The following is a 27349-nucleotide window of genomic DNA, read 5'->3' as shown; positions in this document are numbered from 1 at the left end:
TCTGGACTTCAGTGTTAGTAATCTCTGAATTAAAATTCAAGCAGTAAATGAACACCAATGCAAAAAAGGTGAATGGGAAATTATTTAATTTATTAAAAACTAATTCTTAAGTTTTTGTGTCTGTATGTAAAGTATCAAGTGTTGTAGAGAGATAAGCTCTATCAGGGGGATTTGGTGAAAGAAAAAAGATGATGGGTGTGTTTTATCCTATGAGTGTATTGGGGTGTCAGATGAGCTGCAGGGTGTTTTAGGGGAGCTGGACTCTTGGACTGTTTGTGAGACTGAGTGAGTGAATCAGAGAAACAGGATTAGAAAACTTCTGAGTGGCGTGAGGTTGGGAAGCTCTGGTTGATTGGGCAGGTAACTACGAGGTAGAGGAAAGTCTGGAAAGTCTAACAAGTTTGCTGTTGGTGCCTCAGGCCTGAAGAGCTGGGTGTGGAGGGCATGTTCAACTTTCACTTTAATCAGGCACAGTGACACCTGTGGAGAGTGCTGTACCACGTGAGATGCTTGCCATGCCCCAAATCCTGTCTCTGGGTGGCTGTGATGTGATTGTGTGTGCACATGGAACTTCAAAACAGTGGACATGGCAGATTAGGGAAGCTACTCCTCTTCCTTCTAAGATTAGCTCAACGGATGCCAGGATCTGCAAAGTGCTTTTACACATCCACCATTCAGGTGCACCCGTAAGCAGTTGCTCGGCCTTTTGGATTCTCTCTTACAGACCATGTGGTTCTGTGGGGTGATTCCCTGGAAGAGTTTCCTCCCTCTGACTAGGTGCATGGACCATCAGGCCCAGAAAATGTATTTTTAAACATTGCTATAACTTGTGAAATTTATTTGATTGCACAAGCATTTTGCTGAAATTAGTGGTAATGAAATAAGAGGAAACAAGTACAACAGTCATTAAATTTTAATCCAGCAAGAAATGGTTTGGAAACTCTAAACAGTCTAATCGATGGTATAAAGTATTGAGGGGCAGAGGGGAAGCTGCTTGAGGAACCTCTGCTCCCCAGCAGAACTGTAAATGATTGAAGACTGAGAGTTAGAAGAGGACTGCCCCTGAGTGATTGTCAGGTCTCTTCATTGGCTTTGCTTGCAGATAGCAGACAGCTTGGAAACCCGACAGCTGGCATGGCATGGCAAATTTTGAATGTCAGATGATAACAAACAGAGAGGTGATAAATTGCATAAAACATTTTCATTGTAGTCCTGAACATTCATTGTTTTTTTTATATTTTTTACTTTTTAGGTTTAGAATTACGGACTCAGCAAAGTAAACCTCAAGATGCCTCTTGCCTGCCAGCATTGTGTGTCTCGGATATCGAGCCCACCATGCCTTTCACTGAGCTGGACATGGACTTGGCAGGTCACTGTAAACACTATCTTTTTCAGGGTGCCTGGGTTCCTCCATTAAATTCAATATCGGTCTCCACAGGAGAAATAGAGTCATACTTTGGTTGTTTTCTGTAAAACATTTGAGCATCCCTATTCATTTAGAGCTTGCTTTTCAGGTATCTCATACATTGTTTTTAACATTCAGTGACGATAGACTTCCTTACTAAGTAAGAGCATGTGCTTGCTTTCCTGAGTGGGTTTGATACAGCTCTGTAATTTGCTGCGTCTAGATTCAGATGAGGATTTATTTAGGTTATACTGTGGCTGTATTAGATGCAGTTTTTAAAGCATATGGGCATCCTCTAAGTCCTTTGCCCAAGCAAACTCTTCAGTGCAGCTGTCAGTATAGGAGAGAGGATGTGGGGGAATGGGGAGGTGCTCTCAAAGTGGAGGTGTGACAAGTCACAGAGGACGGAAGGGAGCCTTAGGCTGCTGCTGTCCCATCCTAGTGTTTGTCCTGTGGCCTGTCACTGTTCCTGTGTTCTCAGAGGGGCTTAATTTCACCTTGGCTTCTGGTTGGTAGCAAGACACACGTCTGTGGAGTGCCGTTACTCTGGAAGGTGTTGACACTGAGCACACAAGTGGGCAGGATGGGATTTTACTTATCTGACCTCAGCATTGTGCTTTAACTTGCACCACTGAGGACAGGATCTCACACTGAATCTGAGAGTCACTGTCCTCCGTGGAACATCTCTAATCTGCCTTTTGATTTTTAACACTGCCTGTCATGTTTACAACATCTCATTTATTTGGTGCACGTGTGTGCATGTGTGAATGAATTTTTTTCTTCTGGACTGGGCTTCTAGAAGCTGGGGTTAACATCCCACTGATCTTTTAAGCCCCCATAGTTTTTATTTATCAGTGAATCTCATTAAGTGTTCATTCAAAGAATTAGTGAAGATAAATCAGTCATCAGAAAATGCTTTAGTTCCTACTCTGATGCTAGGGAAATACAAAACACAATACACAGTCTGCGCCCTTGAGAGACTTGGAGGTACCCTTGGGGTATGTGGGTACTGAGCAATACAGGGGATCATGTGGGGGCTGTGGGGAGGACCTGTTGGGGCAGATGAGTGGCATTTAGGATGGGTGAGACAGTGGGATCGGATGTTTCAGGAATGCCCTAGTCAGAGTCCCCTCTGATTAAAGGCAGGTGAGGACAGGTACAGGTGGGGAGGGGAAAGCTGGCATAGTTATGAGACCAGAAGAATGTGACTGTTCTTCCATTCTAATTCTTAGTATTGAAGACTGTTTCAGTTTTTTGTTATAATGGAACTACAATAGGGACATTTATATAAACAATGCAAATGAATAGCATTTTTTTTTTGCTAATATAAGTTTTAAACCTCTATTCTTGAATAGCAATAGCATTATTTCTTAAATGTTAAAAATGATTAAAATTTTACTGGTAATAATGTGTTTTTCTAGCTGGGGACACCCCTGTTCAGTACTGTGCACAGCCCACCAATGGCATGGTGTATTTCCGAGCCTTTTCCAGCCTGAACACACTTCCTGAGGAGCTGAAGCCCTACGTGCCACTCTTCTGCAGCGTCCTTACTAAGTAAGAGCCTCATATTCAGAACAGAGACACACAAACGTGTATATAATTCAGCACAACTTTATATGTCATATTAATACATATTTTCTGTGTGTAGATCTACAGTTTTAATGTATTGATAGTAATCACCTTTCAGTGGATCATTTTATTTTTTAAAACTATTACTGTTGTACAGTGAATAAGTAAACATACAGTATATTCGTTTAGAATTTGTATTCAAATGAAAATTATGTCTTCTTACATTACATTAAATATTTATGAATCTGGACTGTAGGATAATAGTTATAGACACATCCATCTCCCCGGCGTTACTCTGTTAAGATTTTGACACAAAATGCTTGCGTTTAATCTACAGCATGAGTGATTGGAAGTGGTGGGGCCTGGGCTGGCTGTGAGGCCAGGCCGACACCCTCCCCTGTGGTTTGCTTCTCCACTGAGCTCACTCTGTTGCTGCTCCTAGTCTCCTTAGATGGGCGTCTTTGAATAGGTGTGCACACACAGCTGCGTGTCCCTTTTTCTCTGCTCTATGTCCTGGCCCAGGTGATAGGACCCGCAGTACACGAGGCTGCGGGCGTCCCTCCCTGTTCAGTAGAGCAGAGGGACACGGAACCACTGCAGCAGAGTGGTCTGTGGAGAGTGAGAAGTTTGCGTGCTTCAGAAAGCTGCATGGCTGTTGGTCAGGGCAGGGGAACACGTTTTCGAGTTTTGTTTTGTTTTTAGTACAGCTCCCACAGCTTGTCCTTTCACAGCAGTTGCAGAAGACACATCACAGTTGTCCACTGGGTTTAAATGCTCTCTTGCGTTAGGAGATTGGGGAGAATGTTACTTCCAAAACATCGTTGCTTAGAGGACTTCTGCTATTCTTAAAAACTCATGCCGGCCTATTCTTCAGGTCCCCCACAGACCACCAGATATTTGAACCAATGAGGTATGCGTCAGAATGTTTTGGAAGAAGGGAGTAAGGAACACTCAGAACATTTAAAAGCTTAGGCCGAGAAAAGCGTATTTTAGAATTTTGTTTTTAGTGCCAGGTGCTGGCTGCCTGAGTGTCCAGTGGCCTGGGTGCTGTAAGTAGATTCCCTGAATAAAAGAAGCTGGTTTCCACCCTCGGGAGAGGAGGGCACATGGACAGTGTAGAGCATTAGTATCAAATGCTTTCATTCTTCATCACCTTTGATGTGTAAAAAGAGGCCTGGCAGGCTTTGGGGTTGAATTAATTTAATCAACTTGTGAGTGAAGAGGCACGTGCCTGGGGACTCAGGAAATGCTGCTTGTCTGTGGCAGGCTGGGCTGCGGCACTCTCGACTATCGGGAACAAGCTCAGCAAATAGAGCTGAGAACGGGAGGGATGACTGTGTCTCCCCAGGTGCTCCCTGACGACGCACATCTGGACACATACGAACAGGTAGTTTTTGATTCTCTATCACAGTCACGGTTGAAAGTTTGTTTCTCCAGTGTCTTGTCTTTTATGTTAAATTAGTTAATTCCTTATTTGTTCTGCTTTCATTATTCAGGGCGTGCTTTTTTCCTCTCTCTGCCTGGATCGAAACCTACCAGATATGATGCATCTGTGGAGTGAAATATTTAACAAGTACTTTATCTGCAAAAGATGTTCATTCTCGGGATGTGCAGAGATCTGAGTCTGAAGTGTTCTAAAAGTAGATTTTCCTCATTTGTGGGTGTTAATTCTGTAGCCTGATTTTACTTGTAATTCCTGTGGGCTTGTAAAATGTCTGCGGATGCTGAAATAGCCTGAAAACTTTGATATTGAAGGGGGCATGGATGGTTCTCCAGGAATTTATTACATTTTTCCTCTTACCTAGCCCATGCTTTGAAGAAGAAGAACACTTCAAAGTGTTAGTTAGGATAACTGCTCAGGAGCTCGCAAATGGAATTCCAGACTCCGGGCATCTCTACGCATCCATCCGAGCCAGCAGGACCCTCACGCCCGCAGGGGACTTGCAGGAAACCTTTGGTGGGATGGATCAGGTGGGTCATGGGGAAGGGAGCCTGCTTGTTCTGGTTTAGCCATCTTCCAGAGTTGCTAACTTTCTAATTGACCAAATTTCATGGGAAAAAACTTTCTTTTAACTCCCCTTCTTTGTATCCCTCCCACCCCCAGCCTCACCCCTCCCCAAGCAGGGCAGTTACACACATGGCCCTGCTCCAGCGGGATGCTGCTATCAGGATGTTGGTTTCAGACTGAGGAGGTCATCTTTGGTCTCTGTCTCTCTCTCTCTGTTTGATTCCTTGGCTCAGGTGAGGTTGATGAAGAGAATTGCAGAAATGGCAGACATCACTCCAGTCCTGAGAAAGCTCCCCCGCATCCAAAAACACCTACTGAACTGTGATAATATGAGGTGGGTGCGTGGTTTGCTTCTAATGAAGATCTTATGATTTATTCTATTTCAATAAGTGTAGCTTTTAGATACTTTTCACTTGAAGTCACATAAATTTAAGACAGTAAAAAATGCTTGGTATATGTATATATAGGTTATAGAATTGATCCTAGATTTCATTAGAATTCTTCATATAGAATTGATCCTATGTTCTAATAAACTGAGAAATCATTTTCTATGGAGGATAAAAAAGTAATATTTTAAGTTTAATAAAAACTGTGGGAGGTGGGAAGAAAGCCAGCTAATTTAATCGTAGTAAAAACACAAAGTAGATTTAGGGCAACTGTGTAAGGATACACTGCCTTCAGATGCAAAGTGTTCCATGAACGAGGAATCAGGGAGACCCAGGTTAGCTTCCTCAAGACCAGAGGAAAAGAGCAGCTCCTTATAAAAATAAAAAGATGTTCTGGTTTGAGAAGAACATCTAGCAGCTCAGGCATACACACACCGTCAGCCTTATGCTCTCAGGTTTGTGAACATGAATGGAATTTAAAAATTATTAAGTTTATTTTCAGCATCTTACTGTCAATGACACTGATTTAGCATTCACTGATACTGAACTAGAAAACGACTGCCTAAGTCACTTGTTGTTCCACATGCAGAGTCCTGGTGACTTTCCCCAGTCAGTTCTTGGGAATCACCAGCAGATTCTGCAGGACAGTCTGCGGTGGAAGGAGGCGGGGCCTGACAGGTAGTGCCAGGACGTTGGTGTTGGGCAAGCCTGGCTTCAGTCCTGGCCCCACACTCCCGCTCATAACCAGGCAGTCCTGGGCACCTGAACCATGTATCTTCTGCTTCCTTCTCCATAAAATCCTACTGCACTGGCTTATTGTTAGGAATTAAAAGAAATAATATATACAAAGCAGTGACTATAGTTAGTATTAATTTAATGGTACCTGCTGTTAATTTAACTAAAATAAATTTGGGATTTAGGGCCAAAAGGGGGAAAAATACAGTGTCAGTATATTGTAGAGTTCAATAAAATGTTATATGGTAGTATTATTTGTGATTCTGTAGAAATTGGAAGAATTATATAAAAATATTTTTTGAGAGAATGGTAATTTTTTTGGCACTTCATGAAATAATTTTCTATTTTATCAACAAGTTCACATTTTTAAATTGTTGATTTCTCTTCTGGGTGGTAATTTTAAAAGTTTTCAGTCTTCTAATACTGTAAGTCTGAAAGCGTTGTTGGCAGGTCTTAATATTCTCTTTTTCCTCTTTGTCCTTCATAGAAACACAGAATTTAGAGTCAGAAACACTGTCTTTGCATCTTGACAGTTAATTTATTAGCTGTAACAGTGAAATATGTGAAAGTCTTTTAATCACTTGAAAGCACTGTAGAGAAGTCAGATGGCTGTATTATTTCCACATTTGGCTACTGTTTCTTTTTAATATTTAAGTATTATTTTATACAAAAACAATGTATTATTCACTTTTTATTATATAAAATGTGACAAATTAGTAAAATGGAGTTTTACTTTTTATAATCATGGCTTTGTATGTACATAATTTTTTATACCACCATGCTGTAACCAACTGAGCAACCAGCCAGCCTCATAATTTTTTAAACAGGTGTGCAGTGAATGCTACTGTTCAGCAGATGTCTGAGGCAGAAAAAGTGGTGGAGAACTTCATTAGAAACCTTGGTCGAAGTAAGAAGGAGCGGAAACCTGTGCGCCCCCACGTGGTCGAGGTAACACACTAATCGCAGCTGGCAAGTACCAGGTGCAGTTCTTTTATACATAGATTAACTCGTTTAATTCTTGAAGCCATCCAATGTGTGGGTATTAATAACCCCCACTGTCAAGAGGAGGAAAATGAGGTATAGCAGGATTAAGTAGGTTGCCCAGCATTGACCCAGTTGAGAACTGAATTCAAACCCTGCAGTGTGGTCATAGATCCTGTGCTCACCTATTCTTGACATGCCTTGCAGTGAATAGTTGTCTAACAGGGAAAAGCAGGCTTTGGTTTGAGATGCAGTAGCATAAGAATAGCCCAAAGTAGTGATCTGGTGAAGCATATCACTGCTGTTTGTGCGGCTCTTGAAGATACAAGACGGTTGCATCCTTTTCGCTAAAACTCATTAATTCATGGATTTCCCCCAGAATATTTACATCAGTTATCAACAACCTAATCAACTTGGTTCTTTACAAGGTTGGTTTCAGTCTAATTCACAGCATCAGTGGCAAAGTCTCACTTGCCACTGGTGCAGGTTGCCAGTCTGTAGGTTTTGCAGAGGAGCGACCTCTAATGTCTGCTGTGCTGATGCTCACACTTCCTTACTCCATTTGGGGGTGATCTCCTGTTTTCCTGTTTTTAGCTTCTGCCACTGGGAGTAGGGCCATGAGATGGTGGCCCCAGCTGCTCTGGGCCCCTCTAGCTAGAGCCATCCGTTTTACACGGCCTCTCATCTGGGCGCAGTTTTATGACTAGAAAGTGCGAAAGGAGGAAAGCAAGGTCATACTGTTTTCCTTTGTGATGTCCAGCAAGGACTTCTTTTTCTCAACTACCTGAAAATCTATGAAAAATTTTCACTTCTTTAAAACAGTTAAGAAATTAAAACATTTTGTCATTTAAAGCACTGAGAGAAATCTGTCTATGCTTGTTATTAGCATTGTGAATTTTATGAAATCTGTACCTTCTTATCTGTTTCAAATGAGTTTTAGATTTTTCTCATTTTTCTTGGAAACATTTTATTTTCAGAAGCCTGCATACAATGGCTCTGGTGGAAACGCACACGTTCGTGGCCCCCAGGTCATAAGAAAGCTGATCACAGTAAGTTCACAAAGTCCACTGCTTTAGCAGGAACCGAGCCGGTCCCTCCCAGCTGTGGTCTGATGCTCTGGTTCTGAGAATTCCTCTGTCCTAGCCACTCCTGGGGCTGGGCCTGTCCCTAGAATTGCGATTTAGCTGTAGCTTTTTGTCACTGCCATCCTGAGCCTTTGCTCTTTGAGACGATGCTGAGTGTGTGCCCTGTTCTTGGGTCTGTTTTCCTCGTGCTGAGGATGACATGTTCTCAACACCACATGGTCACCTTTGCTTTAGTGTAGCTTGTGATGCTGGATGGGCGTCAGCTGCCTTCAGTGAAGCAGCATGATCTGCCTCTCTGCTTGCTCAGCTGTGGTAATGATGGCATTCAGTTTGGTTTATCGTAGAGTATGGCAAAGTAATGTATGCCTGGAGAATTAGCTTTGACATAAACGATGTAGTATGAACTGTTATTAATTGAGTAATAATTTTTAAGGCATTACGTCAAGATTGGAGGATCTCATGTTAAAGTGAGAAATCATATGGAATGATGTCATTGTAATGTCTTGCTCTTGAACATGAGTACCTAGCTAGTGACTTGCAAGAAAGGACACCTTCAGACGGCATCTGAGAGTCTCAGCGCCGAAGGCTGAATCGTGTTAGTGCCACCTGGTCTGACCCACGTGCCTCTGTCCCCCAGGAGCCCACTTTCAAACCCTGCCAGATGAAGACACATTTCCTGCTGCCATTCCCGGTGAATTACGTTGGAGAATGTGTTAGGACTGTGCCCTACACGGATCCAGATCATGCCAGGTAAGAGGGGGAATGGAAAATGGCCTCTGAGGTCTGCACCTTAATAAGAGGTTGCTGAGCATGTTACAAAGTAATAAGGTGTGTTTTGTGTGACAGAGAGTTTTTGTGCCAACTTTGTTGGACCCTGCCACGTGATGCCGCCCTATCATCTACAGAGTGCACCGTCAGCAAGAGCTCATGTGTAGGGCACTCAAAACAGTATATGTCCCTCAGGCAACTCTGCAAACTAACAGATGCCTATGAACCTAACACGTGCTTTCAACATGCCCAATTTACTCAACTTGTCTGTAGGTAAAAATTGGGTAAATTAAGGCTTGAGACTTTGATAAACATGGCAGATTGAACCCACGTGTGACAGTTGAGCCCCCTCCAGTAACCCCACAAAAGAGAGCAAAGGCATAAAAAGGCATGAAGCCATAGGAAGGGAGAGTGGGGAGGAGATGGCAGGAGCCCAAGGGAGTTGCAGAAAAATTCGAGAGCAGGAGAGCACATGACCTAGACAGCCGCAGGAAGGACGCCTAGTTGACCCACAGAGCCCTGGGGATTGTGTCTCTGCAAGCAAGGTGGGGATGTGGCTGGAAGAGTGAAGGCTGTTTCAGCGTTCCTCTACAGACTCATTGTACTCTGGTCTCCCCAGCCAAGTCTGAGGCTTAACGAGGCCCTGGTTGAGCGGTAGGAGCCCCAGCTGAGTGGCGGGGGGGAGGTGTGCTGCCGAGAGCTCGGGAAGTGTGCAGGCTGCATAGTAAGCCCCCCAGGCCACTGCCTCTGAGTCATGGCCAGCTCTCTCCGGGGAAGCTGGCCATGCAAGAGAAAAGGCCCAAGGTGAGACCTTTGGGGATCCCCTAATTAATGCATCCACTGGGCTGTGCATGTAGGACACAGATAGTTGCAGACATGCAGTATACTACAATTCACTCCCAAGTCCGTTGTCTAAGGCAGCTGCCTGCTGAGGGATGACCATAGAGGAGAAGGACACGGCCCCAGAGAGGTGCCCCAGCCTGTGGAGGAGAGGAAGGTGGGAGCTTGGTGCGGCCCATCCACATGGGGACACGTGTCACACGTGGCCCAACAGAGAGGAGGGCTAGAGGGAGTTGGAGAGCCGAGGCAGGGGAAGCTAGTGGGGCAGGGAGCTCAGCAGACAGGAGGAGCAGCTGCTGCCCACGATGGAGAGGTTCTCTGAGAAAAAGAGATAGTGCGCGGCTCAGCTGTTCATCAGTTTATTTCTGTGTCTGTAGAAAATAGACACTTCTGTGTGCTGTGCCATCACGAATAGTGATGCACAGTTGGCCTCCCTCTCTGTGGGCTCCACATCTGTGAATTCAACCCGCCACAGATTGAACATATTCAGGGAAAAAAATGGATGGTTACGTCTGTACGAAACGTGTACAGACTTTTTCTTTTCATTGCTTCCCAAACAATACAGTATAACAGCTGTTTACAAAGCATGTACACTGTAGTAGGTAATCTGGAGATATTTAAAGTATGGGGAAGATGAGCATAGACCATATGCAAACGCTATACCATTTTATGTCAGGGACTTGGGCATCTGTGGATTTTGGTATTGCAGGAGGCCCTGGGACCAGTCCTCTACAGATACCAAAGGATGACTGTATTTCTGCTATTAAATAGGAAAATGTAGATTTAAAACACTAGAATGTTATAAGAGGTTACCCCTGGGTAGTGGGATTATAGATCTTTTTTCTCTCTTGTTTTTTGTATTTTATAATTTTTCAACAGTGAACATGTATTTTTTATGTAATATAAAAATAATAGAAATTTCTCAAGAAACATAGTACATACGTGGATAAAAACTCCAGTCTCTGCTGGCGAGTTTGTTGGCTCTGTCCTCTGGGTCCTAGCAGTGCCTGGACCCCAGGACTTCTTCCACTGCCATGTTTATGAGTACGCTATATGCACATCTTCATGTGACGTCTCATCTGGCCTTTGTCACCCTTCACCTGCCTTATTAGAACACGAGCATTTGGCAGTGGTGGGGAACTGGGACCAAGTATCACCACAGGCTTAATCCACAAACTAGTGTCTTTGCTGCAGACCTTACGGTCCTCACATTAGGGGTGACTCTGTTCTGTCTTGTGACCATTCACAATGGAAGCAGCAGGAAAATAGGCTTCATTAATAGGAATTTGCTTTATTGGAATTTATGTTTTCTTGAGGATATCTCTAAAAACCTATCTAAGAGATTTACTTTAGTTTCCTTTTTTTCCCATATTCTCATGTGGGGCATTTAAATAAATGATAGTTTGTACATTTGCTTTCATAATAAAAATTAATAACCTCTTTTTACTTTATTAGGTTTTTTTTAAATGCCACATGCATTGTAACAAGTTAAGCAATAGAGAGAGCTGCAAGTAAAATCTGTGTTCCCTCTCCACCATCTCCCCTGTCCAACCCTGTAATCCAAGTCAGCTGTTTGAAAATTGTTCTTCCTCACATTTTTCTTAGTTTTCCTTTGTTAAAGAAGAGAAAGAAAAGCAGTGGGACATAAGCTATACAGTACTTATTACAAACTGATGTTCTGTATTTTTATTTTCACTTAATGATACTTTGACATTTCCCTGGATTACTTAATGTTATATATGATATTTTTCTATCAGCCATATTATTTTTAACCTGCATTTTTTTAATTGTTAATTTCAGTCTTAAGATCCTTGCACGTTTGATGACTGCTAAATTCTTGCATACAGAAATTCGAGAAAAAGGGGGTGCTTATGGCGGAGGTGCTAAGCTCAGCCATAACGGAATATTCACTCTTTACTCTTACAGGTGGGTTTTCCTCTTTTCTCTATTTCACATGTGTGGCTACACACTCATCATGTCACATGTAGTCACTGCCTCTGTGAATGACCCATGTTGTCATCTTATGTGCTGGAGTGAAGAGGTGGTTGCTGCTGTTGGTTTCTTCTCACTTCCTGGGCATTGGCCCGCACCCAGCACCATCCTTTCTGCCGCAAGGACTGGGGTGCATAGCAGCAAACATTCTGTGTCAGTAGACCCCAGGGTGGCAGCTAGCACAGTTAGGTAGAACACAGTCTGAGAGCTCTCTGAGCTCATCTCCACTGTAGAAGCCTAATATGGATACTGTTCTGTTAGGTTTTCATAGACAAAGACTATTCCCCTTTTGTTTAGAGGAATTGTAAATTTTCTGTGGCACTACTGCCGGAAGGCACGTCTTCTAACACCTTAAGAAAAGAGTAGATTGTCATTGCCACTTTGACGCAGTCCCCTCGCTCCCAGCTGTTGCAGATGCTGGAGCACTTGCTGGGCAAGCGGATCCTGCAGGGAGCGGGACTGCACAACAGCATGCCCCGCCCTCCCTCCATAGCTGTCCTCTTCAGCTGCGTCAGTGTGGACAGAACGCAGGGCTGGAGTGCTTTCTAGCTAGACAGAGGGAGGCATCTCAGAAACTGGCTCACCTGTGGGTAACTTCCAGACTGTTCTGGGCATGTCTTAGGGAAATGGAGATTTTCATTTAAACTTTCTTAACTTTTCCACTAGTATTCCATCATTTTATTATGATCCTGACTTGCCTCCATCCACCTGACTTCCTCCCGATGATGTCACAGAGAGGTGTAGTTAAATAACCTGGTGATGCACTTGCACAGGCAAACCCATGTCTCTCAAGGAGAGGAGAGTATGTCGAAAGTTTTTTTTTTTTTTTCTTTCCTTTTTTGTCTTTTTTACTGACCGGTAACGGGATCGCAACCCTCGGTGTTGCTCCCGCACCGTGCTCAGCCAGTGAGTGGGAACCGGTCTCCACATGGGATCCGAACCCTTGGCAGGAGCGCCGCCACACTCCCAAGCGGTGCACTCTCCAGTGCGCCACCGGGCCGGCCCTTATCGAAAGTTTCTTGTGGTCAGGTTTAAATTTCTACAGACCGTAATTAATTTTGTCAGGAGCTATTTGGACTGTGAAGTGTTAAAATAGAACTGCTAACAAGTAGAATTTTTTGAAGATCTGTTCAGTCAACACGATTGCCATTTGTTTTTCCATTGGTTAAATGCTTAAATATTTAACTCTCTGGCTTTTCTAGGGACCCAAATTCAATAGAAACGCTCCAGTCTTTTGGGAAGGCTGTCGACTGGGCTAAAGCTGGAAAATTCACACAGCAGGACATTGATGAAGCAAAATTGTCTGTTTTCTCAACTGTAGATGCTCCTGTTGCTCCTTCAGACAAAGGTATTTTGAGTGAATAATGAGAGCCTTGACATGTGCACAGACAGAATTTCACCCACGCAGCTCTCTGAGTCTTTTGCTTCTTTGTACGTGTGGACCCCGCAGCAGTCCCATCGTTTGTTTTTCCTGTCCCCTCGTCTGTCCTCTGTGATACAGTTTTCACGTTTGACCACCTAAACGTTGATCTTGAAGATGAGCTTGTTGATATCCAGGCTAGAACATTTTGATGTTTGCCATTTCAGAAGAATCGCGTCTTACGCAGAGTGTGAGTGAGCTTAGGCGCAGTGAGGCCCATGGCTGACCCAGCCACTCGACTTGCTAGTGAGGGTTGAGGACATGCTGACATGCAGGCAAGGCCACATCCCTGTGGAAACCCCTTGCTCACAATGTTACCATCCTTATATGACCCTTGCTGACTCCATCCGCTTTCCAGAAGCGCGAGTTGGTGGGAGTCAGCGTGGCTCCATGGGAGCTGCAAGTCAAGGCTGGATCTATGAGCTGGGCACACACTTCCCTGTGGTTGGAACATGTGCAGAAAGTGACGGTGTGATGACATCAGCCTCCACCAAGATGTGAGCCCCAGCCTGCTGTGCCAGCTGTCCCACGGCAGCTCCCCCATCTGGGTCTGTGCTTTAACTTGCAGGGATGGACGTCTTCCTGTACGGCCTCTCTGATGATGCGAAGCAGAGGCACCGGGAGCAGCTCTTTGCCGTCAGCCACAACCAGCTCATGGCCGTGAGCCACAGGTGAGTGTGCGGCATGGCTCTGCATGTGCGTGAGGAGTGAGTGTGTGCTCCACATATGTGCGGGCAGTGGTAAGTGCAGGCACGGCTTCATGCTGGCGGTAGGTGAGGGCGGGCACTGGGGCATGTGTGTGAGGGCAGGTGTGGGTGGTAGATGAGGGTGGGCGTGGCTGCACATGTGCAGGGGAAAAGGAGACTTAGAAGTGTGAAGACTTAGTGTTGACCTTAAGAAATACCAATGTCAAAAACGGCCCTGATTTGCCCCTATTGTCTCGTCAGGTACCTGGGCACTGGGAAGAGCACACGTGCAGTGGCTATACTGGGACCAGAGAACGCAAAGATTGCTAAGGACCCGTCATGGATAATAAGATGACCAGTCACCATATTCCTCATGGACTCAGACCTCAGTGGACCTACATATATACAGGCTCTTAAAAATTATGCCTCTGAGTAGCATTTGAAAGGTCAGAAATGTTCCTGCTTTTTCCATAATACATCAGTCATTCTTAGTTTTTTGCCAAAGGTATTGACAGGCACGTCAGACAAAAACCCTTCTACCTTGTGACCAAGAAGAAATTAATTGAAATAATCATGTATTAAATGCCAAAGATGCATCAATTAGAATTTTAAGACTTTCTAATGATACAAATGTTTATTTTATCTTATTAATCCTAGAACATTTATTTCCACAATTTAAAAATAAGAGGCAACTCTGACCTTCCCGTGCTTCAGCCATTATTTTAAATGACATTTTGCTACAGTAGAACATGTTACGGCCTTTGAGAAAATGAACTAGTAAAAGGAGTAAGTGAATGAGGGAGTTCCAGCATCTCCCTGGATTTATGAAGTGTGCGGTCACACCAGGGACTGCAGAAAAGTCTTCCCAGCCAATGTGAGAAACAGGCATCCCGGGGGTCCATCCTGAGGACTGGACATGTGTGATGGATACGTGTTCACTTGAGCTTTTCTCACTTTGTGTTTACTGAAATAAACAGGAAATGTCTGAGTCCCAGCTCTTTATCATCTTATTCTCATTATCCATACTTATTTTAATAATCCACCATTGCTTTATACAACTCTCTTCCCTCCATTTCTGGTATATAGATGTGCTGTGGGTCAAATGTGTCCCCCAGGGGCTGGCTAGTTAGCTCAGTAGATCAGAGCATGGTGCTGATAACACCAAGGTCCAGGTTTTGATCCCTGTACCAACCAGCCACCAAAAGAAAAAGTGTCCCCCAAAGGTTCATGTATTGGGAACTTGATCCCCATTGTAAGTATTAAGAGGGTGGGAAATCCAATGATGGCATTTGAAAAGTGGGCCTTTAAGAGGTAATTAGATTGTGAGGACTGTGCCCTGGTGAGTGGATTGATCCATTGATAGTTTGATGGTTGGCCATCGGCATGGTTCTGATGGCTTTAAAAGGAAAGTGAGCAGATTAGCTCTGTCTTGCTCAGCCACTTCACCATGTGACACCCTGCGTCTCTGGAGAGCCATCGCCAAGAACAAAGCCCTTACCAGATTTGTTTCCTCAACTTTGGACTTCCCAGCCTCTGAAACTATAAGCAGTAAGTATTCTTTCTTTACAAATTACCCAGTTTCAGGTATTCTGTTATAAGCAACAGAAGTGCACTAGCACGAGATGTCTGGAGGCTTCCTTCCTGAGGCTGGATCTGAGAGAGCATGAACTACAGAAAGGAGGCAGTACGAGACCCATCAGGGCAATGGTCACCATCCTGCGTGTGTGAACACCAAGGGAGCTCTAACCCGGGTCCCCCAGGACTGAGAGTGGCTCGGTCTGGAGGAGAACCTGGGCATGAAGTTCTTTAAGAGGCCCCCCAGGTGGTGTCAGGGTGCAGCTAGGATTGAAATCAAGAGTGTGCAAGAGTCGCTTGCTTTAAAGGCAGTTCATACTTTCTATTGCTGAAGTCTGCACCTTGACTCACTGTAAAAGGATGTGAGGCTGGAGATGAGTGACCTCACCCACCTGCACAGTTTTCACTGTCCAAGCCAGGGCCCGACACCCAGGTGTCCGGCCAGAGCTGTTGTCCACATTCACTCTCAGCATGGACCAAAGGGGAGCTCCGTGCTTACCTAAAGGTGTGTGTTGCTCTTTGTCAGAGCACAATCTTCTCTCTGCTTTTGTGACTTCACACTTGCATAGTTCAGAGGCCCCTGTAACAGCATTTTGCTGACCTTTGCCCACAGAACTGCTGAGAAACCCTTCAGAAGCCATCCACACATCTTGAGGATTTAAACTCCTTAAAAATATAAAACACTGAGCACTGTTGGGAGTTTCAGCCAAATGTTTAATTCTAGTAGACACACACATTTTAAAGCATAGATCGAGGAACAGTAGACAATCTCTTAGGACCTGACTGGGATCAGAACAATGTTGGTGACCAGTGCTTTATTAGGTCTGAATGTCAATGCTTGCGTAAAGTGCTGATAAATAACTTAAGTGTTACAAAACAGGACGGTCCGCGGTAGGTTTCAGGCCTCACTGGATGAATGTGTGGGGGTGGGCGAGCAGCGCATGCAGTTCAGATGGCGGCAGGCTCCCCGTGGGAGCTGCGGGGGTGATGCAGGTGCTCCAGCTGGCCAGAGTCGGACACGTCGTAGCTTGTCTTGTATTTGGCCAGGATTTTCATGAGAGGCCGCAGTTTGAGCCACCACTGTTCTTTGGGAATTCTGTGCCTGTGAAGGAAGAGGGGCAGGGGTATGGACTTCACCTGCTGCTGGACGACAGCCTCGGACTGCTCCACACTGTCACAGCTGCAGGACAGAGGTGCCAGAATGGGGCGTGTGCAGTTGGCCCAGTAAATTCTGGGTGAGAATAGGCAATTTTCATAGGTCAAATGAAACCATGACTTTTATACTCCTAAAAATTCTGCTATTTCTAGAAATCCAGTATTTTTAACTTAACTTCAGAAAAGCCACTGTGTTCCTTAAAACACTTGAATGAATTACTTATGGTGACCACAACAGTGGCACCCCTCTGCCCCAAGACTCCTACGTCCGTCCCTCCTCACTGCAGTAGGATTCAGATGCACAGCATTGCACTTACTCAAAATCTGTCTCCTTCTTCAGCTCTGTCACAGGTTGAAAAAGGAGGTTTCTTTTGCTTATCCCCAGCACACAAATGGAATCATCAGTAACAAATTTTCTTCCTGTAAAAGTTTAAAAAATGACCTAAGAACTAATGCCTCATAATATTCAATGGGCAGATCCAATGGCACATGAAGGAAGGAACAGGGAAGAAGAAAAACCAGCTAACTCCAGGGAGCATAAGAGAGTGGGAGTTGAGCCGGGGACTCCCTCCAGTTTTGACAGGCACTTTGGAGGTGCTATGGGGGCGTGGACCCCACCTGGGAATCAGTGTCCTCTAATCATGGGCCGCCACTCACAACAGACCCACGTCCTCCCCCTCCAGCTCTGCTCCCTCTCGGGGTCCTCTCTTCTTGGGATTGAGGAGTCAGGGAGGAGAGAGGACCCAGTTGTGATGTGGCCCCCCTGATTTCACACACCCCTTGAGAGTAACACAACCACCACAGGAAGAAGGATTCTTGGAAAGGAGCTTTTTTTTTTTTTAATAGTGGTGGTGAGTCTTTCACTAAATACTAGATACTAGAATAGGTAAATCAGCTTAAATGGCAGAAAGACTTCAGTTAAATATCAATAAGAAGAAATGTGCCTATGAATGCACATACTGTGAGAGGCTGAAAGTTGAGATGGGAAAAGAAGAAAAGAAATCCAAGAGTAAAAAGAAAAATATAAAAGGAGAAATTAATGTGTAAAACAAACTATTAGTGGAAAGAAATCCAAAGTCAGTTCTTTGAAAAGACTAAAATTAGGTTCAGACTGTTTACATCACCATTATTCTAAGTCAGACATTGGAACTTGCTATGGTTTGCCCTAATAAAAACACATCTGGGATGAATGATCCAGAAAACTGGGGGTTGAGAGAAAGGTCTTGCACACACATCAATATCAGGAATGAGTGGGGTCTGGAAATGCGTTAAAAACAGATTAATGGAAAAAAATGACATGATGATCTCATTTCAGGCAAAAAGTTTATAAAATGCCATATCCTTTCATGGTTGAGAAAATACTTAGGCTAACAGTCAATATTAAAATGTAGAAAGAAAGATTTCAGTTAAACATTAATAAGAATTTTTAGTCATGAAACATTCCCATCACGGTCGAGACCAGAACAGGAGTCCTGCTGTTACTGCACCTGCTCAGGGTTTGCTGGAGGAAGTACCTGGTGCAGTAACTCCCAGACACCAACCACGACGATCAAGGAAAAAAGCAAAAGGCCCCATACTTGAATGTGTATGTAAAATAAATTAATAAATAAATAAATACTAGAATTCAGAGTGCAGAAAAATTGCTAATCACAAAATCAGTTTATAAAAATCAATTGTATTTTTTAATGTATTTTTATACACCAGCAATAAAAAAAAATTAAGCACCCTTTACAATAATATAGTTTTTTAAAAGTCAAGAACCTTGGAATAAACCTACCGAAAAATATGCAAGATCTTTATGGAAAAAAGTAATGCTTTCATAAAAGATTAAAAATTTAAAATACATGGAAAGAGATATAGTGTTCAGGAATTAGAAAGTTCAATATTGTTGAAAATGTCAGTTCTTCCCCTGAATGACTTACTAACTAAATGCAGTTCCCCACTAACAAGCCCAGCAGAATTTCTGGTGGCCTTTCACAACCTATTTCTATGGTATCACAGCCAGACACTGGAAGAAGGCCCAGGTAGGACAACGAGCCCTACGAGATATCAGCAATTACATGTAAGACAGGAGCTTTGGCAAGGACTGATAATTGACCACCGGTGAACCAAAAGCCTGGTAATAGTCCCTTAATTTTATAGAGACTTTATCCGTGATCAAAATTGTACTGCCGAATAGAAAAAAGAACAAATTTCTTTAATAAGTGGCACCCAAATAATTGTTTATCCACAGTAAAATAAATGAAATTAGACTTTAAATTTCATATCAAGTGGATTAAAGAACTAAGCATAAAAGAATATTTTAGTAACACAAAAAACTCAAACCATAAAGGAAAAGGTTGGTGAATTAACTACATTAAAATTAAGGAGATTTCATTGAAACACAACTTATGACAAGGGATGACAAAAGATGGGAGAAAAATATTTACAACATGATTGACCAGATCTTAGAGTAAAATACAAATGCAAAATATGAAAAATATTTAAAAGTTCTATAAAACAATATAAACATAACCAACCAATAGCAAAATAATTGGACAGATCACAGAGAAATAAGAACATTAAGGAAACGTAAGAACCTGGCATTTCGCTCATTACCCATGAAGTTTAGCCTCCTAAAGCCACAATGAGAATCTCACACCCACCAAATAGGAAGCAGTAAACAAGTCTGGGGGTATCAAGGAAAATGCACACCCTGCAAGCGAGCATGTGGTTGTGGTTGGTCAGACCAGCCTGTACACATGCCTGGGGCAGACCTGGGGACCTGGCTCTGCAGCTCTAGGTGTGCCAGCGGGAGGGTAAGGTGGCCTTCCGGGCAGTGGGTGTCAGATAACAGATGCATATTGACAGTGTGCCCAGCCTAATGCCACAGAGAAACACACGGAGGTCTCCATCCACCCACTAACCACAAAGACCAGACAAACCAGGTGACAGCCTTCGAAAACTTCAAGGTAGCAAACTACAGGAAAGCACGGGAGTGGCTAGCAGGGAGGGAGTAAACTGTGACTAAAGGATACATTTAGGTTCTGGAGGAGGAAACAGTCCAGATGCCTCCCTTTCTCGGTATTTTTTTCTCAAAGAGAAGTTGTGTATGAATCGATGGATGTCTTAAGTACCTTAAGTAAAAGCTGTTCCAAGGAGCCAAATAAATAAAACTAATGAAAGTCACATTTTATGATCTTAGTAATACAGTCCTTAGTGAGCACAGCAATGTTATGGCTAATAATGAGAGTGCTACTAAATTATTTGAATGCCTCCCATCACTGATAAGCAGGAATAAAGCATTTTATCAATTATCTTTAATTATACCTTGAAAGTCACAAATAGCAACACTGAGACACTAGCAAGAGTGAAACGATGTTATCAGGTCTCATATCTATGTTATCATGAATTCAGCTCAATGCTGAATATAAGAAAAGAAGGTGCAGCAGTACATTCACTGGGTGGGCAACTTGCACCCTGTGTCCTATGCTGTAGCCACCCCCCCACGGCCTTGTACCTTTCCCCTGGGACTCCTTCAGCTTTGTGGTGATCCACTGCATAGCTCTGGCTGAGATTTTGGTCCCGAAGTTTCTATCAAAAGGAGAGGGTGCTCCGCCCTGTTGGTTAAAGTTACATGAAACATTAGTTACACAGCAATACTTTGATTTTTTGAAATCAAAATAGAGATAAAAATTTCTATTATTTAACAAAATTCACATAATGTTTTTAAGAGACTCAAATTTGCAACAGTGGTTTTGTTTTTGCATAGTTCTATGTCCTTGTATATAGTTGGAACAGTGCAAAAAGCAATCTGTCGTTCCTGTCGCTTGAACGAGCCCGTCAAGCCTGCCCATGGAGCTCCTTCCCCTGCTAGGACAAGGGTTTTAAGTCGTCACGTGAATGACAGCTTAGTTTTGTGTTTGGCGGGACCATTGGCACACCTGCTGCATGTGGCCCAGCACGTTCTTCCTGCAGTCGAACACCCCTTTACCCTCCTCCGAATAGAGCTGGTAAATGAAGTCGGTGGTGTAATTTTCACTGCAGCTCTCGTTTCTGAAACAAACAGGAAGTAGTCGAGTTCATCCACCCAGCAGCAGGTCTGGAGCTTGCTGACAATGTGCTCTGCCCGTAGTGGCTGCTGTCCCTTATATGACTCTGCATACAGTGGTCCCCCCTTATCCGCAGTTTCACATTCTGCGGTTTCAGTTACTTGTGGTCAATCACAGTCCAAAAATATTATCTGGAAAATTCCAGAAATAAACGATAAGTTTTAGATTGCGTCCTGAGTGGTGTGATGAAACCTTGCGCCGTCCTGCATCTTCCCGCCCAGGACGTGAATCACCCCTTTGTCCAGCAGATCACGTTGTAGATGCCACCCGCCCACTGGTCACAAGTAGCCGCCCCAGTTATTACCCCGAGAACACAGCAGATATGGGCTCAAGGCTGTCCTCGGTTCCAGCATCCACTAGGGGGCTTGGGATGTATCCCCTGGGATAAGGGGCACTATTGTATTTTCTTCTTTCCTCATAAAGGGCAGCTTAAGAAAATGATTTAGAGATAATCTTCCAAAATAAGAGACTTCAAAAATAAAATTTTTAAACCACACTTTAACTACTTAAATGCAAGCAAATTTTTAACAAAACACACAATTTACTCCTGTATTTCTAAAGTATTCACAGAATCAGTGGCAAAGAAATGATTGCTCATTAGGTTTTTAGATCGTAAAATAGATTCTAAAAACCTGTATTTAGAATGAAAATAAGATGAGAAATATTTTCCCATTACCTGAGCACAAGACCCCTCTGAATGGTGGTCTTCATTTTCTCCGTCAGGTGTTCTACATTGGACTAGAAAAGTGTTTTGTGAATTAATCAGACAGTAAGCATCTATTAAGCACCTACTGTATGCCAGGTACTGCATGATTCTAAGGGCTGGAATGAACGCAGCAGTGAATAAGAACGAGAAAGGGTCACTCTTGCAGCTGGTGTTTTTGTGAGAGACTCCCATAAGCAAATAACACGTCAGATATACCACAAACAAACAAGTGTACCAGGTCGTGAGAAGTGCAGTGGTGGCAATAAAGCAAGATAATGCAGTGCGCGTGAGGGTACTTCAAAAAGTTCATGGAAAAATAGAATTAAAAGATAATATTAATCTTTGCATGAACTTTGTGAAGACTCCTGGTTTGATGGGCGTGGGGGCCCCATCACTGGGCATATTTATTGAGTCAATGGAATGCACAAGTTCCGGAAATGCTTTCCAAAATAAGTAGGTTTCCCTTCAAAACATCCATGTTATTCTGGGTGTTTGTTTGCCTTGCGCTTATGCATTTATCTGTTGCTCCTTATCTATTTTCATAACAGTGTTTTCTATCTCAGGGCACTCAGGAGAAAATATGTTGCCTGACTTACACAGAAGATCATTTAACTGCCTCATGAACATTTTCTGAACAACAACAAAAAATTTTATGGATTCATATTTATACACAAATTTTGTAAGGAAAAGAGAACTATATCTTGAAAGAGGAAATGTGCAAAAACATCCTATTCAATTCATGGGAGGAGGGTGCAAAAGGAAGGTGATTTTCTAGTGACTCACCCTAAAAAGTGAAGTTTTTACATATAACCAAGTCTCAGTCATGATGACATTTCTTAAGCATGTACCATGCGCCAAGAGCCATCATAAAGTGCTGGTGAGACATGATCTTTTGGTAGATTTTTGAAGCATAAATATTTAATTCAGTATTGTGAAGAAATTCACAGCTGAAGTGTCCATGTCATGACAGTGTTAACACCAACCATCTCTCCACTTGACATAGCTCAGAAACAGATGCTATCATCACTTTAAAGAGCATTGCTCAAGTTGTCTCATCCGCCAATGCCTGTGACCGCCTGCTGAGTGTGCTGAGGGTCCCACCAGGCCCTGGACTCCGCTCCAACCTCCTTGCATCCAGCAGCCTGTGGGGACTCTGGCCATGCCTAGGCCCATTCGGGAGCAGAGACCTTGAGCCTTGAGAGGAGCTGCAGCCACAGCCAGGGTGAGTCCTCATGTAAACTCTGGGGTGGTGTCAGCGGAGGTGCTGCCCCACCCTGCTAGGGGTGTTGGTGGTGGGGGGCTGTGAATACTTTGAGGGCGGTGTATGAGAACTCTGTGCCTTCCTCTCAATTTTGCTGCAAACCTAAAACTGCTCTAAAAAATTGTTATTTTAAAAATATTTTTTAAAAGCAGCAGCATGCAGCAGGGAAGTGCAGCACGATGGGCTCCTGTTTTGTTTCTAACTGTCGACAGGTGCCTCTGCCACGCTGACAGCACAGATGTAGTGGGAAGCCCACATCAAGTCCCCGGCCGTCTCAGTGCCCTGGTTCAGTGTAGCTTCTCTTGGGAGGCTGCAGGGCCCCCTCCAGGAAGGAAGCTTCCTTCCAGCGACTCTGTCTCCCCAACCTCAGACCACAAGGACACCCAAAGTTTGGGGCTGTTCAAAATATTTCAAAAGGCCTAAGAGAAACTAATGAAGTATCAGATCCCATTAAGTGAGTTAATATCGTCCTTAAACGACAGACCTCAGAAAAACATTAGCTACTTAATGGGTGAAATCATTTACTTATAGACAAAAAATACATAAGGATGAGTCTTCACACACAGAATGAGAGGCTGCCTCACCCAGGCCTATTCTTGTCACCCTAATACTGAGAGAGGTGCACCTGCATGCAGGGAGCAGGTGATCTGAAGTGTAGAAGATGTGGAGGTCTCACAATGCCACCCGCCCCTCGCGAAGCAAGCCCACAATCACAGATTACTCATTTGAGCACTGGGTAGATCCAGGGAGCAGCCTCGCAGAGGCCCACCCCTCACTTACCTGCAGGTCCCTGATATCAAATGGCTCTTCAAAAATGTAGGCAGCGTCTGCGCCAGCTGCGAGCCCTCCCATGTTGGCCAGGTAGCCACAGTAGCCCCCCATGGTCTCGATGATGAACACGCGGCGCTTGGTCCCGCTGGCCGACTGCTTGATGCGGTCACACGTCTGGTCACAGAAGAAGACACCATCATTACAGCCCAGGACCTTGGCCAGCACTGGGCCCAAGGCCTGCCTGCCCCACCCCACGCTGTAGCAAGCACCTCCCCAGCCAAGCATGCGGCCACCACTGCAGACACAGTGTGCATAGCTGCCAGACACACATCAGCCTTCGAAGGGCCCTTGCCCGCGATGGCCTGGCTGCCACCTCATCCTGGGTGCCTTAGGAGGTGATGGGGAGGATAGTACCTCCAACCAGCTCCTCTACTTTGCCTTCTGGACGTGTCCTTGCTAAAGCAGCTGTCGCAGATGTCAACACCGTTAGCTAGGGTGAATCTGGATTTTATGGGAATGTCAGCTGCCTGCCCGGTCGATGGGAATCTCTGTGCTATTTTATCTTTTCTTTTGAAAGTGCCCTGTGATTTTAGAATTTGTATCACCTTCAGTCCATCTGTGGTTTACATCATGTTTAGGGCACCTCTACTCAAGGACACACGGTGGTTTCTTAGAGCGAGCAGAGAAACATTCTGGATGCACAGGCAGCAGATCTATAATCAAACGTCTCGTCACCTGCCCTCCATGATGACTCATGCTCAGGGGAGAAAATAACAAAAGCCATCCTCCGCTTTCCCACTGCAGCACGTGCCCAAGTCCCCGCCAGAGCTTCTAACCGGCTTGTGGCAGCCCCTCTTGGACCCTCCAATCCATTCACACAAACTAAGCTCCATCTACAAAAAACACAAATCTGCCCGAGTTCTTGCCTTGCTAAAAATCCTTCACTACTTCTGTGACCACACGTCAAAGCCTTTCTATTTAACCCCTGGCCCTGAAACTCCCGCACCAGGTTGCAGCCTGGCTCCAGCTGTCGTCCAGGCCCTGGGACGGGCCACACTCCAGTCCTCCCGGGCCTTTGCTCGTGCTGGGCTCTGCACTTCGGATGTTCTGCAGGCACAGTGGTGACTGCACAGCAGCCCCCAAAGTATCCCGGTCCCGCTGCCTGGGACTTGTGAACATTACCTTACATGGTGATGAAGTTACTAACCGAGACAGGGAGAATATCCAGGATTACCCAGGTGGGCAGGCCCTGGGAGGCTGGATGTAGAGGCACAAGGCCTGGCACCAAAGCACCCAGAACGCACGCTGGGGCCTGGAAGGAGCTGGGGCAGGCTCTTCCCTGGACCCCACACCCTGTTTCAGCCGTGGCTCCAGCCTCCAGGGCGATGGAACAGCAGGTGAGTGTCACTTTGAGGCACCACGTTGGTACTCATTTGCTACAGCAGCCACAGGAAATTGAAACGGGCGCCTTCCTGCCGCCTCAGCTCTGAGCCAGAGTCGGATGCTGCTTCTCAGGAAAAGGCTGCCCAAGCCCCAGGACAGACCGCTCCCTCTGTGAGGGGCTTCTCTACCCAGCAGGTCCTTCCTCTAGAGGAATCAACCTGGTAGGCCCTCCTGCAATTACTCATGTGCTTACTCCATTGCTGTGTCTTCCTCACTAGACTGCAAACTCCACAGGGCAGGGATCAGGGCTGGGCTTGTGCCATGCAGTGTCAGCAGCTCCTGGTGGTACCTCCTGCATGGCGAGCGCTCCGTAAGTGCTGGTCACTGAAGGAAGCAAATGCGGGCACCTCCGGGCCAGCCATCGTCCTGCTCCTAAACCAGCCTCACAGTGTGTGGTGGAGAGTGAAGGCAGGAAAGAGGTGGGCTGTGGGCCTGAGACCCCAGGCGTCAAGCTCCTCGGGGAAGAGAAGGGAGGGTCTGTGCACCAAAGTGTGATGATACCAATTTGGAGATTTTGACTCAAGAAACTAGGTTATTTTAAATGAGCACTGATTAACACATGCAGGTGCAGTTAAAATCATTCTAATCAGTAATTCCAATTTCTTTGATAGAGTCTTACCCTCCTCAAATAATTAGATTAATCCGTTCAAAGTTCAGCATGTGCTCTGGTGAGTGGGCAGCCTTGCATTCTCTAGAAGCAGAGACAGGAAGGACAGACAGGCATCGACGGGCTAACTCACGTCTCCTCTGTGCTTATGCAGGGACAGGGTGACCGCTGGTCATGTGTACAAAGAGCCCATGGCCGCCGCGGGGTTGGGAGACAGGACTCTGGATTTTCCCTGCTGTGTCTGTCCTGGGTCTTTTCATGTAGCATCCAAGTGCTCGCAATCTGACAGCCTGGTCTGTCTTAGAGAGGGGCTCAGGGGGAGGACGGGACTGCAGGGCGGGTGCCCCGGGCTAGAGCGCAGGATTCCAGGTCCCCCCAGAGGTGCAAAACCAACTGGGTCTCCTCCACAGGCCCACCCTAAGGTGGAGAATTACAGTCACTAATTCAAAGGACAATGCTCTAATCACTTTATGGCAAAAGAACTCTGCTGGCAAAGCTCCGCTGTGAGGCGATCCGCACATGTAGTCTGAGTTCTGAACGCGGCGCTGTGGGTGGAAGATAAAAGGAAGGACGCCGGCTGAGCCTGACCACCAAGCACAGGCCCTGGCCTCTGAATGCCCCTGGATGTGAAGATGGTGACAGCTGGGTTGGAAGTCCGCCCAGCTTGGAGCCTAAACACTCTATTACCTAGATGGTATCTGAAGGCTTCACTTAGTTAAAAATAGTAAGCCATTCCCGCTGTGCCCCTGCAGTCACCGAAGTAGTTCTGTCAAGAGTCACGGGTGGGAGAAGGACTTGCAGAGGGTCACACCCCTGCCCGGCATGTGGACAGCAGCCATGAGCCAGACAGCGGGCAGAGCCAGCGCCCACAGTGTCTCACCACAGACGCGCCTGGCAAATGCAATGCCCCCCTGCACCCAACACAGGCTCCCCCAGCAAGAGCCCTGGGAAGGGTCCCACTGCAGGGAAAGCTCCAGGCTGCAGCTCAGACACCACCAACACTGTGCAACACTCCTTCTTTAAAATATAAATCAACTGTGAGAAGATAGGGCAGAGTTTGACTGCAGTGTTAAGACAGAAAAGAGAAGTGGGAGGTCAGTTTTCCTATGACTGTGGCCTTGCTTCCAGGTAGCTGACATCCTCAGAACTCAGGCAGCGACCACATGGGGCCAGGGTGGGCAGTGGGTGGGTGGGGGTCCCATTCCTGCCCAAGCAGGGACCAGCAACAAGTGCAGCCCAGTAGCTCGTGTGCGAAGCCACGTGGAGTAGAGAGGGTTAAAGTAAGTGTGAGCATCTAGATGTTAGAGTTAAGCCAGGAAGGTGCCACCCAGTGACAATGCGGCTAGTAACCCTCTGCATTTCATATGCAAAGAAACGACTGCGGGGAGTTTCAGTGCAGGGCCCTGCATAGGTGTGACATGGGAATGAGCTTGACCAGCTCTGCAAGGCCGTCCCCCTGTCTTCGGAAAGCACTACAGACACAAGCCCGCAAGGGAGACACTGAGCCATATCTGTCATGAGNTTTTTTTTTTTTTTTTTTTTTTTGTCCTTTTTTTTGAGACCAGCTGCACCGCGCTCAGCCAGTGAGTGCTGTGAGCGAACCGTAGACCAGCTATTTTCAAAAAGACTGAAAATAACAACTGCTGGTGAGGATGTGGAGAAAGAGGACCCTCCCACACTGCTGGTGGGGCTGTAAATTAGTGCAGCCATTATGGCAAACAGTATGGAGGTTTCTCAAACAACTACAGATAGAACTGTGATATGATCCAGGAATCCCACTGTTGGGTATATACCCAAAGGAATGGAAATCATCATGTCAAAGAGATAGCTGCACCCCCATGTTTACTGACAGCTCTATGTACAGT

General features: G+C 45.2%; 2 protein-coding genes across 2 annotated transcripts; one reads left to right on the top strand and one right to left on the bottom strand.

Moving 5' to 3' along the window:
• Positions 1 to 1201: 1201 nt before the first annotated feature.
• Positions 1202 to 14885, top strand: LOC103581145 (presequence protease, mitochondrial-like). The gene is made up of 13 exons (XM_008563046.1): positions 1202 to 1369; positions 2827 to 2959; positions 4241 to 4361; positions 4471 to 4547; positions 4780 to 4945; positions 5216 to 5316; positions 6931 to 7051; positions 8062 to 8133; positions 8807 to 8919; positions 11578 to 11703; positions 12972 to 13117; positions 13758 to 13860; positions 14137 to 14885. The coding sequence occupies exons 1-13, from the start codon at positions 1336 to 1338 to the stop codon at positions 14228 to 14230; spliced, it is 1407 nt and encodes a 468-aa protein (XP_008561268.1). The 5' UTR covers positions 1202 to 1335; the 3' UTR covers positions 14231 to 14885.
• A 1258-nt stretch (positions 14886 to 16143) lies between these two features.
• On the bottom strand, positions 16144 to 24101 carry LOC103581144 (6-phosphofructokinase type C-like). The gene is made up of 6 exons (XM_008563045.1): positions 23444 to 24101; positions 21373 to 21434; positions 20529 to 20640; positions 20105 to 20204; positions 16923 to 17025; positions 16144 to 16552 (listed from the first exon to the last, which is right to left on the bottom strand). The coding sequence occupies exons 1-6, from the start codon at positions 23717 to 23719 to the stop codon at positions 16399 to 16401; spliced, it is 807 nt and encodes a 268-aa protein (XP_008561267.1). The 5' UTR covers positions 23720 to 24101; the 3' UTR covers positions 16144 to 16398.
• Between the last annotated feature and the right edge of the window lie 3248 nt (positions 24102 to 27349).

This window comes from Galeopterus variegatus, unplaced genomic scaffold, assembly GCF_000696425.1.
Source record: "Galeopterus variegatus unplaced genomic scaffold, G_variegatus-3.0.2 Scaffold12445, whole genome shotgun sequence".
NCBI classification, from domain to species: Eukaryota; Metazoa; Chordata; class Mammalia; order Dermoptera; family Cynocephalidae; genus Galeopterus; species Galeopterus variegatus.
The sequence above is the reverse complement of the archived record's forward strand: the minus strand, read 5'-3'. Positions and strand labels throughout refer to the sequence as shown.

Bases quoted from the DNA above. Each gene is read 5' to 3' on its own strand.
- LOC103581145 (XM_008563046.1), top strand. From the start codon at position 1,336: ATGCCTTTCACTGAGCTGGACATGGACTTGGCAG. The intron at 1,370-2,826 runs GTCACTGTAAAC...GTGTTTTTCTAG, and splicing joins GCTGGACATGGACTTGGCAG to CTGGGGACACCCCTGTTCAG. The intron at 5,317-6,930 runs GTGGGTGCGTGG...TTTTTTAAACAG, and splicing joins CTGAACTGTGATAATATGAG to GTGTGCAGTGAATGCTACTG.
- LOC103581144 (XM_008563045.1), bottom strand. From the start codon at position 23,719: ATGCTTGGCTGGGGAGGTGCTTGCTACAGCGTGGGGTGGGGCAGGCAG. The intron at 20,205-20,528 runs GTGTGCCAATGG...TTTAACCAACAG, and splicing joins TGCTGGGCCACATGCAGCAG to GGCGGAGCACCCTCTCCTTT. The intron at 17,026-20,104 runs GTACAAGGCCGT...AAACTTTTACAG, and splicing joins GAAGGAGTCCCAGGGGAAAG to GAAGAAAATTTGTTACTGAT.